Here is a 13,540-nt window from a genome sequence, read left to right on the forward strand (position 1 = left end):
TCTCTCCCTCGTGCGTTTCAGCATCGCTCTGAGGCACTGGTCATGTTCCTCCTTGGTTTTGCCAAAGACCAGTATGTCATCGACTATGGCCATCACACCATCCAGTCCTTCATATGTTTTATCCACTCGCCTCTGGAACTCGTCTTGGGCAGACACGATTCCGAATGGCAGTCTGAGAAAACGATATCTGCCTAACACTGTGTTAAATGTGGTTAACATTGAAGATTCCATGCTCAGTTTGATGGCCCAATAGCCTGACCTTGCATCTAACACAGCGTTTCTCAAACTATGGGCCGCGGACCGGCACCGGTCCGCAACGTGGAGACTGCTGGTCCGCGGAGCCGTGGAGTGAAATTAGGCCCCGTGCTTCGTGTGATAATTTGCTGCGCAATTGATCAAGGAACCGCGGACCGACAGAAAAAAAAAACAAACGTTTCTGCAATCAGGAGGAAATGCTAATTCGATGTCATTAAACATAGAGCAATAGCAATACAATTAAGTGGTGGTATGAGCGTTCATTCAATGCATGCGTGTGCCAATGTGCGTGACAGAAACTGAAACTACCCAACAACGTTGGTAGCAAAGCTCCGCTTCAACCTGTCGGAAGGCTATTTAATTATTTAACGGCATTTAATAGAACTACGTGGATTCTTGCAACTTCTATAGAAACAAAGAAGAGACTGTATAATACACTGTCTAGCATTGAGTAGGCCTCTGAGGATAGTCAAATTTGAATATAACGTGGCCAAAAGCTATTGTAGCCTTATTAGTCTTCCTATTAAAGATCTCCAGACCAGAGATTTATGCTTATCTGCTCTGCCGTTTACCATACACGAAAGCTGGTATTATGTTTCCTGAATCCTTACATTCAGGCATTCAAATGAAGTTTCTTTAAAAAGCATGTACATTTTTTCTTCATTTGCAAGTATTTCTAATGCAAACATCATGCAACCATGCAAAAGCAATTAACTATTGTAATTATTATATCTTACATTAGTAAAGCAGTCCTCTGATGTGCATGTTTAAACAAACTTTTTGTGAACAATGATAGCACTTTAAACATTGACTGCTTTGAAGTGGAAGTGCATGTAATATAGCAAAATAATAATTGTGATAATGATAATCATCATGATAATGTGATGGGGGGGGGGGTATGTGTAGGTGGGCCCTATGACCCCAAAGTCTGCCATGACCGGGCCTCAGGTCAAAGAAGTTTGAGAAAGGCTGATCTAACACGCTAAAGTATTTGTGGTGGCATCCTCCAGTGTAGGGAGAGGGTAATGAGTGCGTTGGATTACTTTGTTGAGAGCTCTGGGGTCTAGACATATTCTCGGCTTTCCTGTCTTCAGCTTCTCAACTACGACGAGAGCATTTAACCATTCTGTGGGTTCTGTTACCTTACAGATGATGTTTTGTTTCTCCATGCTGTCGAGCTCGTCCTTCATTTTGCTGCACAGGGCGATGGGGATCCTGCGAGGCGGACAGACTACTGGCGTTGCGTCCGGTGTGACACGGAAGGTGCACTCGCCTGGGAACTCTCCTATCCCCTGGAACACATCTGCATACTCGTTCATTATGCTTTGTGATACAGCATCTTTCTCCTCACTCACAAGCCATCACTATCTTGACCAAGTTCAGGTCACGGCATGTTTCCATTGCCATGACTGGTGGGGCGTTTGTGTCGATCACATAACTCCAACATTAGTGACTTGTTTCTGTGCCTCTGAGCTGGCATGTGCCCCTTACACCCAGTGCTCCTCCACATACTCCGTCTGTGTGCTGCTGGTTTCAGTGGCACATCTCTAAACATCGCCTGAAACAGGTTGGTGGGAATGGTGTTGGCCTGTGCCCCAGTGTCCAATTTGAACTTGACTTTTTGTGAAGGTGTGCCTATCCCCACTTCTACATAGGTCTGCTCATTGCTCTTTCCATTGTTCTCAATGGTGATACTGGTGAGTTCTCTCTCTGCTCCCTTGGCGGGGCATTCTAGGTATTCACCGACGGAATGTACTGTACCGCGGTAGAATTTTGTCTGTACCTGTGAGCTGGATTTGCATACCTTTGCAAAATGATTCAATTTTTTGCATTTGATGCACTGTCTGCCTTTAGCTGGGCAGGTGGCTTTAGCCTCGTGTAGCCCTCCACAGTAGCTACATGCCTTAGTGGCGTTGCTAACGTAACCGTCCCTCTTGCTAAAGTTACCGTTAGCTGGCTTGGATGCTACGTCTCGTCTTTAGCTAGCGTTAGCTTTCTTTTTAATTGCATGCATGTTTCATGCGTGTTGCTGCTCTGGCCCATAGACTTTAACTGCTGCTGGGCTAATTCATGCGACCGAGCTATGTCTATGGCTCTCTCCAGAGTTAGCTCAGCTCCCTGGCTTTTTAAGTAGCTTTTCCCTTACATGGGGTGAGTTGGTGGCGAACACAATGCGGTCTCTGACCATTTCGTCGCTATTTGGGTAGCCACAGTCTTTCACTAATAGCTTTAGCTCTGTTACAAACTGTTCAAAAGACTCACGTTCTCCCTGCATCTTTTCATGGAAGCGATATCTTGCATAGATGGGGTTGGCTTTAGGTGTGATATATTCTGTGTACTTATCGTAGTAAGTCTTCAGTTTCTTGGCTTGTTCCCTTGTGAGTGACCAAGTGTCGAGCCCTTTTTCCCCTATCCATAGCAAGAGGTAGCTGCACTTCTCCTCTTCGCTTTTCCCTCGCAGGGGGCCCTTGAACATTAGCTCCGTCGTCTGTCGAAACCGTCGCCAAGCCTCAGGTAAGTTAGACGATTCCCAGCCCATAGTTTGAGAAACGCTGTGTTAGATGCAAGGTCAGGCTATTGGGCCATCAAACTGAGCACGGAATCTTCAATGTTAACCACATTTAACAGTGTTTGGCAGATATCGTTTTCTCAGACTGCCATTCGGAATCGTGTCTGCCCAAGACGAGTTCCAGAGGCGAGTGGATAAAACATATGAAGGACTGGATGGTGTGACGGCCATAGTCGACTGACTTTAATTCATGCAGGTTTATTCTTTTGCGGCATCCAACTGACATCCACATACTTCAGGGAGTTACGTATTGAGTTACGTAATGAGTTGGCCAGAGACCAGGCGCATCATTCAAAAGGGTTGTTGGGTTTCTTAATCAGTCATGAATGTATTTTGGGAGTAACATTCATTAAACCAATGACAGTCAGCGCATTTGAAGGAATCTACTTGCACACAATACCGTGTATGCAACACCAGGATCCCACTATACCCAGTGTTGCCAACTTAGCGACTTTGTCGCCATATTTAGCGAGATTTCAGACCCCCGAAGCGACTTTTTTTGTAAAAAGCGACTAGCGACAAATCTAGCTACTTTTTCTGGCGTTCTTGGAGACTTTTTGAGACTCTGATGTGATGCCATGTAACGTCCCTTTTTACTCTTCTGAGTCAGCAGTGAGTTCGGCTGTGCTGTGTAAGAGTCAGCGCTGTTTCGTTTGTGAATTAACCTACATCGAGTTCGCCCAAAGCGTTGCCCCATGATTATAAATGTAATGACTGGCCTATGTAGTATCAGCCCATGTTATCCACGGAAGTAGATGTTCTATAGACATAGCTGTCGACGTTTTTTCCGGGTTTCTCACGTATTTTAACTTTTTTCCCGCTGTCTTCCCGTTTTAATATTTTCCAGTAAAATATCCTGTATTTTAACAATCTCATAACTCTACCATCGGCAATGTCAGTCTCTGCTGTTGTCCTGTTGCTACCCCCTTGCCCTTCCAGCAAAACAGATGTTTTCAAAGCATCGTTTTGCTTGCTTGAAGGGGACAGTGAGACTATTTAAGATGACGGCGTGGTTGTCGTGAGAGCACGATTCAGTGGCGCCTGCATAGTGTACGGCCGCACGCACTGTGTGTATCGGCCTACCATCAGGCTACTCATCTACGTGTAAAGAAAGGATTTCCCCTGTTTGTAGCCTATATTCACTCCAAGTTGGCCTACCATAACTTCCCAACTCTGCACTGTAGGCCAAGCAAATAAACTGCATGACAGGCTATTTATATTTTTCTCTAAAATAACCAAGTACATTTGTTCAACTTTATAAAGAAGAATTACGCACTTGGAACGCACACATTTGTTTGCGCAGGAGAGAGAATGACAGCGCACAGGACATCGATTACTGAACTTTAGCCTTGTTAGGGCTGTATATAGTTGACCAAATTAATATAGGCTATTGTTAGGCATAAATAAAGTACTTTGTTGGCTACATTATTAGCTGACCAATGCACAAGCTTGCAATTGCGTAACGGACTAATTCTGCAACCCTTCCAACGTTGGGGGACGAATGATGACATTTTCCCGTATTTTGGGTGAGAAACCCAAAATCTCCGTTATTTTCAATGGTCAATGTTGACAGCTATGTCTATAGATCTAACAGCTCAGTCAACGTTATTGGAAGGTGCAGCAACTTCGGGTGAGATTACAACCAGAGTCAACGAGACGAGAGCAATGATAACAGGGGCACGCTTTCACCGTTCAACAAAGGAAAGTAGGCTACAACTTCATTCACAAGCAGATAGTTCAAAATCGAGCATACAAGTTAGAAAAACCTAAAGCATTCGTTTATGTAGCCTCAATGTTGTCAATGCAGGACAGACTGTCGGCTGAGAGAAAAACAATTCTGTCGGTCTGTCCGAGTGACATTAACTAAATAAATCCAAAATATAGCCATTGTCATAAGGTTAAATTGTGTGTAGCATCTGGTGAAGTTATAATCAGACTTTAAGCTGTGCAAAGCAAATGCAGCAGTTGGGAATAGGTTGGAAATTACTGATTTTCAGCCACTTAATGCTCATTCTGGTGTAGCCTATAGGCCTACTATGACAAGACTATGTATCAATTACCCTAATATACAAGTATATTAAATTAAATATATTTAAATCAGGCTCTTAAAGTTGCCCATTTCAGTAGGCCTAGGAGAAAGCAAACAGGTGTAAAGGGGAATTAAAGGGCCATCACCGTTTTTTTTTTTTTTTTTTTGGGGGGGGGGGGTCAACATACCCCAATAATGTTTGAATGACTGAATAAAAATCCTAAGGATATCCTGCCAACGAGTCTTTGCCTATGACTTGTTGCTAAGGGCTGCCTACATTATGTAACAGGGCACCTCTAAAATAGCTGTGTTTATATATGCGCTTTCAACAGCATATCACAATAAGGATTCTCAGAAGAACAAAGAGGAATAAAAATAAACATTGGGTGTGTTCGAAACGGGTAAAGTTGCTGCCTTTTAAGATATCTAACTGGGGAGCAAGGCAGCAAGTGCGGTTCGAAACCGAAAAAACAAATTCTGCTGCCTTTTAAGATATCTTAGAATTCCCAAATAACGGTCATTTTTGAAGGCAGCATCGATGCACACTTCATGCTGCCTCCTACCCATAATCCCTTGCGGCAACGTCTGAAACAGCTGTGAAAGGTAAACAAACATGGCGGATGACATCGGTAATGGCTGCTGAATCTGTTTAAAATGTCATTTGTGTGATCTTATTTTGCTTAGATTTGCAGATTACAGATTAGAAATAAACAATTTACTATCTGATTATGCCATTGTTGTAACCATTAATAGCGTCTGGTCTGATATATCTGCCGGCCGTAAAACTAATTTATACCGTTAGCCTGCTAGCTTACGTAAGCTAATTTAGTTTAACGTCAGGCCTTTGCTAACGTCATACCGTAGTGTTAACCAAAGATTCTAGAGTGCTACGCTCATTTTTAAAAGATGCATTTAATCCAAAGTCATGTCTAGTGAGACAGCTCTCTATGTAGGGAGGGAGGCAGTAGGCAGCTGTCTCCCGTTTGGAACACACCCATTGTGTTCAAATTGGACTTTATTTTCTTAAAATATGTTGAGCAATTTTTTTCCAGTATCTTCTTTCAAACCAACATCAATACATGTTTCATTGTATCAAAAAAACATATCTCAATCAATTTGTATGACAAATTTAATTACTTTGATAGCACCCATCAGTCTATACAATGCATTTTACTTGAAGAGTAGGCCTATGCCAGATTCATGCATTTCATTATTACAATTGTATACATTTCTTTTTTGAGAAATTCCTACAACAGAAAAAATTTGTCTTGTACAAATCAACAACAATAAACATTGCATTTTGTGGTATAGACCTTTCACACAATAACCGGAAATTCGTAATCATTGTGGAAGCGGAGATCCTGTCAAGTGTCAACACATCAGAAAAACCATACCCGGGCAAGAGATAATGGATCAGTGTCTACTAGGGCTGTCAAAATAACTGATACATTTTGATTAATTAATTTGAGAAAAAATAACTGATTAAAAAAATAGCGCAGATTAATCTATTCCGTATTACCTTTGCCCCCGACCGTTCTAGTCAGTAACCATTAGACTGTACAATAAAGGAGAGAAAAGAAAATGCGCTGTCTAGATCATTGATTGGAACATTTACTTTTAAAAAACGGCCTGATGGTGTTGATAAAACAAAGTGTTGATTAAAATAAATGCTGCAATGTCTGCAGCAAGGAATTAGCATATCACCAGAGTTAGTCAACTCTAAAGTCACACATCAATACAAAGAAATAGTGTTGACATTGAGGGGACTGTTCATTTATTTTAATTGTTTCCCTTAGGTTATATCTGTGGCCTGAAATGCCTTGTATGTGAAAAAAAAAACTTCTTCCCGAAGCACTTTTGAATTTATTTCCTCAGCATATTAGGTCATATAGATTATTATGGCCATTATTTAAACAGTGAAAATAATAATTTCAGAGTTTTTGAACTTTAATGTCACTAATGCTGATTATTCAATGATTCATTTGAATTTAAATATTTAAAATACTTTCACAGCAAAAATTATATATGCAATTCATTTAAATTAATTAATCACAGAGTATGTAATTTATTCAATTACATTTTTTAATCGATTGACAGCCCTAGAGTCTACACAATTTCGCTAACGGTTTTACTAAATATTACATTTGCCGATGTTACAAGACTCGTGGAGGGAAAACTCAAAAACCAAAACGAAAAAAATCAATAAAGGGTAAACATTTTTCCACAAGGAATTTTTCCATAAGCATCAGGCTAACTGTTACTGAACTGTTAACTAGAATGACAAATCATTAGCGTGTCCATTTAGACATAATGTACTATGTATAGTATAAAGGATATAAACTGCCTTATGTTGGTGAGATTTCCAATTTCTGGCCAAAAATACGGAAGTTGTGTGAAAGGTCTATTGTGTCAAACTAAATTATAATACGTTGCCAGTGGTTTGCTCAAATAACAACAGTATTTTACCAATACTTGACCCACTCACTTCGCATGGGTTGTAATAAAGGCTGTCGATTTGAACATTAATCCTGTTTTTTGACTATATGTCCCATTTTTGTCTGCATATTACGAACAAGGAAGAAGCACACCGTTGTTACAGCACAAGTGATTTCTGCAACCCAGAATGCCGTGTCCCAGTTGTAGTGTTTAGCAATGGTGCTAAATGGAAGACCAGCCAAGAATGCACCAACTGGAATGCACAAAAACAAAGACAATCACTTCATTAACACCTTAGTGTGTAGACAAAACTGGCAGTGGAGAAGAGGAATGATAGTCTTTGAGGGCTTGTTATGTTTTCTAAAATATTCTTGGCTAAGTACAGTATGTTTCCAAATAATTCCGTAAGGTTGGTTAGACCCTCTTAGCCATATCTTAACACATTTTTCAAATGAAACAAACGTCTTTTTGCGGAACAGCATTTGCCTATCCCTTAGGACCGACTGACCAATGTTCAACTGCCGTTCACATGGAACCCTTTTCCACTTCAACCTTCAAAGCTCTCATTTGAATATTTGCTACTACCACCAAGATCTGCATTGCGATTCATTTTTTTTTTTATCTCAACCAGTTGTAATCTTCACACATTTGTATAGATTTCTAGCCGATTCACGGTGCATTGTTACATCCCTAGTAAATTAAGAACAAAATTATTCATACCCCGGGGAAATATTGATTTAATGTTGATTTTCTCTTTATCAAAACGATTATTTGCCATCACTCTGTCCTTGTGCTCACTTTTTTGACAGATTGAGGTCTGGACTCTGGCTGGGCCACTCTAAAATGTTGATATTGTTCTTTTGTACCATTTCTTGCCTTGTTGGGCTGTATGTTTTGGATCATTGTGTGGTTTAATGGTCCAATGCCGCCTATTGGGGCAGGTCTTTCGGCAGACTGCCTGATCTTTTCCTCCAGAAATCTTAATGTTTTAGTGTTACCATTTACTTTGAGAAGGTCATCAGGTTCCATTGTCTGAAAAATGTGTGGTCTACATTCATTGTGGCGACATGGAGAGGCTTGGTAGGTAGAACCATTTTGAGAGCTGTAAATGCAAATAAAGATGTTTCTTTTTTTTGTTTTAATGTTTCACATTCCACATTATCTTACAACCTTTAGTGGCAGTGTCATATGCAGTCAGAACAAACACATTGGTCAAGAGAAAATCAACATTAAATCAATATTTGCCAGGGGTATGAATATTTTTTTTCTTAACTTATATGTAATTTTGCTATCATCAAACTGTTTTACTGGTGTGTAATAGTCTAGAATTAGACATAAGTAATTATAAGTATATATACTCTTTTGATCCCGTGAGGGAAATTTGGTCTCAATCCGTGAATTAGTGAAACACACTCAGCACAAAGTGAACACACAGTGAGGTGAAGCACACACTAATCCCGATGCAGTGAGCTGCCTGCTATAGCGGCACTCGGGGAGCAGTGAGGGGTTAGGTGCCTTGTTCAAAGGCACTTTAGCTGTTCCCACTGGTCGGGGTTCGAACTGGCAACTCTCCGGTTACAAGTCCGAAGCCCTAACCAGTAGGCCATGGCTTCCCCTGACACAGTCCGTTGACCTGTGGACTGATCCAACTGTACACTCCAACATACATATAACATAACCTACCATTGGCCATCAAAGCAACAATAGCATGTGAAGTTCCACAGAAATTTGATGGTGCAGATTCACTTGCAATCACTCCAAATAGGGCAATTGGTCCATAAGAAGAAAATCCAAAGGCAGCTCCAAGGATAAGTATCCAAATCTGTATTAACAAAATTAATTAAATGGTTAGCATTCACTAAGGCCATGACATACAACCTCATGTGGAAAACTGAAAACATTTGTTGAAACAAACTGAAAACATTAATTATATTGTGGTCAAATGTATCAACATCAAGCAAATGTTTTGTGAGCATTTAATTATTTATCCTATAGTAATTTTTGGTCCTCCATCCAAATATGTATGTATGTGACTGTCTGTACTGGATCTATACTGTTTCTTCACAATTACAGACCCTGTTCATGTTGCACAGCACTTGTAATGACATATTTGAGTCTTTTAAGAGGCACAAAGGCACAGTTTAAGTGATGCCCCCAGAGCATAGCTTTGTAGCCGCCTCGCTGCATTAGCCCCTCGTAGGATAACTTGAGTTAGGTAGCACCATTTTCCCCCCTATAACAACGATAGTAGGACGACGGTTGAGCCAGGAGGCAGGCTTCGCAACAATGGAATCAACTGTAAACAGCTGAAAAAACTAACGATTTTAGCTCTAAAACTCATTTTGTATTAATAATTGATTTCATATTTATTTATTTTGTAAGTGACCATGGTATAAATGGGATAATGCCCTTCGATGCGTCCATTATCAGAAATAAATGGACTTCGCTTTGCGTCGGACGGTTCACCCCTCCGCGTCGTCCATTTATTTCTGATAATGGACACCTCGTCGGGCATTATCCCTTACATAATTAACACAAAAAAAGTAAGCAGAATTTAGGCATGGCTACATGTGACATTTCTACAGCTCAAAATGACATAAGTCTAACAGCTGTTTTGAGTTAAGGCTATATGTTTATTGTTAAGCTTGTTGAATAACTTCCTGATATTGAAGACAAACCATATTGTGGAATGATGCATAATTGTTTGAAATTTGCAACGATGTGACTCAATCTCTAGCTAAGTGACATCACACTCGTTGTCTGTAGCTGATCGAAATGACATAAGCCTAAAGCTTTGACATAAGGTTATATGTTTAGCCTATTGAATAACTTAATGCTATAGAAGACAAACCATTTTGTAGAAAGATGCATCATCTTATTAGATTTGCAACATTGTCACTCAAAAACAGTCTTTGCAGACATGTCGGTCTGTCTGCAACCCGTTGTCTAGCTGTGTGGCATTCTGAAACGTGTTATCCCGAGGCTTTTGCAAGTCAGCATCTTCGACGGTAGTCTATTAAAAATATAGTTTTCGATGTCCCAAACGGAGAGCCATACTTTATGGTTTTTAACGATCTCTATGCTACTCACAAAAATGTAGGCATGGGGACATGATGAAGTAGGCTATCCAACTGTCTGTGTTAAATTATTGTGATTACGAGCCAGTGGTTTTCAAACATTATGCGTGACTCGGACATCTAACTAAATGCAACAGGCTCATATCGTCCTCGCATTCGCAAAATGAGGACCAGTGTTTTGTCAAATTGCAAATAGCTATTCGTTTTAACGATTTTTTTTATGATAGTAGCCTATACAAAAAGCACTTCATACTATCTTAATCTTGGAATATGGGGAGGGAAGTGGCGCGTCTGCAGTCAGCCAAATATGAATGTAATTCTGCGGCATAAAGCAGATGTATTTCTTTATTGTACAAAAAAATAAAAATGATATGTCAAGCAGTCAATTGACTACATTGCAGTCAAGAAGTAGGACAAATTAAGACACTGTTTTGATTTGCGTAGTTGCGTTACCCCCCAACACTGACAATAACATAGACAGCAAATTAAGATATTTTTTCGTTTTGTGGAGCGGCACCGGTAGGCTATCAAAAGCAGATTTCGATTTTCGCTACCACCGTGTAGTCAAGCCTTAAGCCATACCCAAGTAGCCTTAATCGAGGTACTGTTTAATTACGATTTATTTTGTTATTGAATTCGTAGGCTGGGATTCCTCTCGGTAACAATTACGTTTAAAGGTAGCCTAGCCTCCTGCTTTTTCAGCAGGGGCGGCAGTCAGGCTACTGACAGAGCGATGTACAGTGGCAGAGCGACGCACAGTGGCTGAAAGTGGTACTAAAGCTTCACGCAGCTTCACGCCTCGTAATGCGCGACTGAAGTGGCCATTTGAAAGCGATGCCCACTGTATATAATATGTGTGTGTGTGTCACTTACAATGACCAGAATAAATCATTGACTGAAAATGCCCTAAAACCAAAATTTTAGACCCAAAATGGATGCCTTGCACTACTCCACTTGTACACTTGCACACTTGCAACTTGTTGTTGTTGTCCTGTTGTCCTGAACACTTCTGAACACACTTCTGCTGCTCTTACATAACTTGCACCACTATGCCACTTGCATACTTAGGTCAAACAAAACTACCTCAGCCATTTATTGGCCTGACTTTTGCACTATTATATTGACTGTCTACTGTATGCACAATTGCACAATTTCTACCAAATTTTGCTGCTCTTATTTCTTCATTGTATGTGCCTTCTTATTTTTACTTTTTATATTGTTTACTTGAATGTTATGTTTGTCTGTGGACCTAATTGGTAAAATATGTCTTGTCTCCACCGTGGGATAGTAGGAAACGCCATTTCGATCTCTTTGTATGTCTTGACATGTGAAGAAATTGACAATAAAGCAGACTTTGACTTTGACTTTGAAAAAAAACAGCTTAGGGTTCTAAGGGTTAAATATTCAAATATAAATTGATTAAAAAATAATAATAATGAATGAAATTCAAAAGGGATTGTGAAGGAAGATTGACAGCTCTAGTGTCCACTTTGTTCTGGAAGAAGTCCAGGAACCTGGAGCAGAGGTCAGCAGTGTCAAAGGGTTGGGGGGGATCAAAGAGTCTTTTGGGATGATTTTGTTGGTTATGGATAAGTGTGGAGTAGTACCAAATTTCCCTCACGGGATCAAAAGAGTATATATACTTATACTTACTTACTTACTTAGTAGAGAGTTTTTGCCTGCTGAGGCCCTCTCTATAGTTCTTGACATGGTCTTTAAATGCCAAATAGTGGACTGTGAGGCCAGATTTTTTGTAGCGTTTCTCAAGCGCCGGGTAGTAAGAGGGGCAACACCAGTGTTCCACCAGGCCATCAACGGAATTGTTATTCAGTGATGAGACATTTACTGGGAATTCTTTGACCAGAATATCAAAGTGATGTATGACAGCCAGCCCACCACCACAGTCCAGACTACGAGTCACTCCGTGCTGCGTATATTTTCCTTTTCCTTTCCTAACTTGTAGTGTATTTTCCTGTTTGATAAAGCTGAAATCAGTGCTGATGGAAAGAACATCCTTAGTAAGAGATTAAAACATTGTCAAAACTGATCCAAGGGATTTTAGCTGTTTTCGTTCCTGCAAAATGAGAGACTATAGAGTAGAAGAACTATGATGTTCTGATACCTCTTTTTCAGAAAGACCGATGAGAACAGAGATGGGATGAAGAGCCACAACCCAGAGAACATCATCCTAAAATCAGATAAGCAGTTAAGAGTAACAAGAAATATCAGTTGTTTCCTTCAGCATTATTAGAGCCAAAGTGTAAAGTTAGCCCTTACTTTGGGGGTCTCTGGTGTGATTGTCACTCGGAAGAGGTACATGGATACATACATCCCAGTCATCATTGAGAGCAAAAGACCATGTCTGGGACTACCATGAACACTTAGTCCATACTGTGGACAATTTGACAGAATAAGTGTCAGCAAGGCACACATTGTGACAATGTATTTGTATGTATGAATGTACATGAATGGTACACAAATTACAAACCCGGGCAACAGCTCTGTCAGACAGAAAACCAGCTGCAAGGCTGCCAAGAAATCCACCCACCTCCAGGGCACTCATATAAGAACTTCCTGTAAAGACAAGTAAAAGTACAAATTAAGCAATTTATTTACTTTGGGTGATTCTACTTCACATATCCCCCAGCCAAACACATGCACACACAAACACACACACACACATTTGAATGCTTTTATTTGGATCTGAAAGGCAACCAAGGGAAACAAGATCCAAATACTCTGGGAAGAGTCATTAATAAGATGACAGGTATACATGGCTCACATGCTTTTACAGGTCCTTCCATTTATAATACTCAGCACATTAAGTATAAACAAAACATCTCCGTCTCCATATTTGCATGCTCCCCATAATGGCTGAAACAGAGCAGAATTTTGCAAGTATTTTTGCCTCCTTTTTTTGCAGCCCCCCTAACTGCATCCCCTGCATTCTTATGGACATGGCCTAAACTTCCAAATACCAGGGTTACTAGTTTACAGTTGTATCTAAGTTGGTGAATGAGATCTACCAATGGTTGATATTTCAATATTTTGGAATAGTAGCAAGTGTCCATATACAGTTCAAAACAGCAGCCCACCTCAACGATAAATACAGATTTCATACATACATACAACATTTTTTAAAATAGTCATTGTGAGATGTGTTATGATGGAACC

At 40.2% G+C, this 13,540-nt stretch overlaps 1 protein-coding gene across 6 annotated transcripts in view; it reads right to left on the reverse strand.

Moving 5' to 3' along the window:
• Window positions 1-6,879: 6,879 nt before the first annotated feature.
• Window positions 6,880-13,540, reverse strand: part of LOC121708583 (glucose-6-phosphate exchanger SLC37A4-like) — a 63,610-nt gene continuing 56,949 nt past the window's right edge. For 5 of the 6 annotated variants that reach the window (XM_042091344.1, XM_042091343.1, XM_042091347.1 and 2 more), the window contains 5 exons: window positions 12,855-12,940; window positions 12,644-12,757; window positions 12,489-12,554; window positions 8,973-9,111; window positions 6,880-7,542 (listed from right to left, as the gene is read on the reverse strand). In XM_042091344.1, coding sequence (XP_041947278.1) covers window positions 7,376-7,542; window positions 8,973-9,111; window positions 12,489-12,554; window positions 12,644-12,757; window positions 12,855-12,940 — 572 coding nt within the window. In that variant the 3' untranslated portion in view covers window positions 6,880-7,375. The remainder of the gene's footprint in view (window positions 7,543-8,972; window positions 9,112-12,488; window positions 12,555-12,643; window positions 12,758-12,854; window positions 12,941-13,540) is intronic. The other variant, XM_042091345.1, reaches the window with a different exon arrangement.

The sequence above is a fragment of the Alosa sapidissima genome, chromosome 5 (assembly GCF_018492685.1).
Source record: "Alosa sapidissima isolate fAloSap1 chromosome 5, fAloSap1.pri, whole genome shotgun sequence".
Classification (NCBI taxonomy): Eukaryota; Metazoa; Chordata; class Actinopteri; order Clupeiformes; family Clupeidae; genus Alosa; species Alosa sapidissima.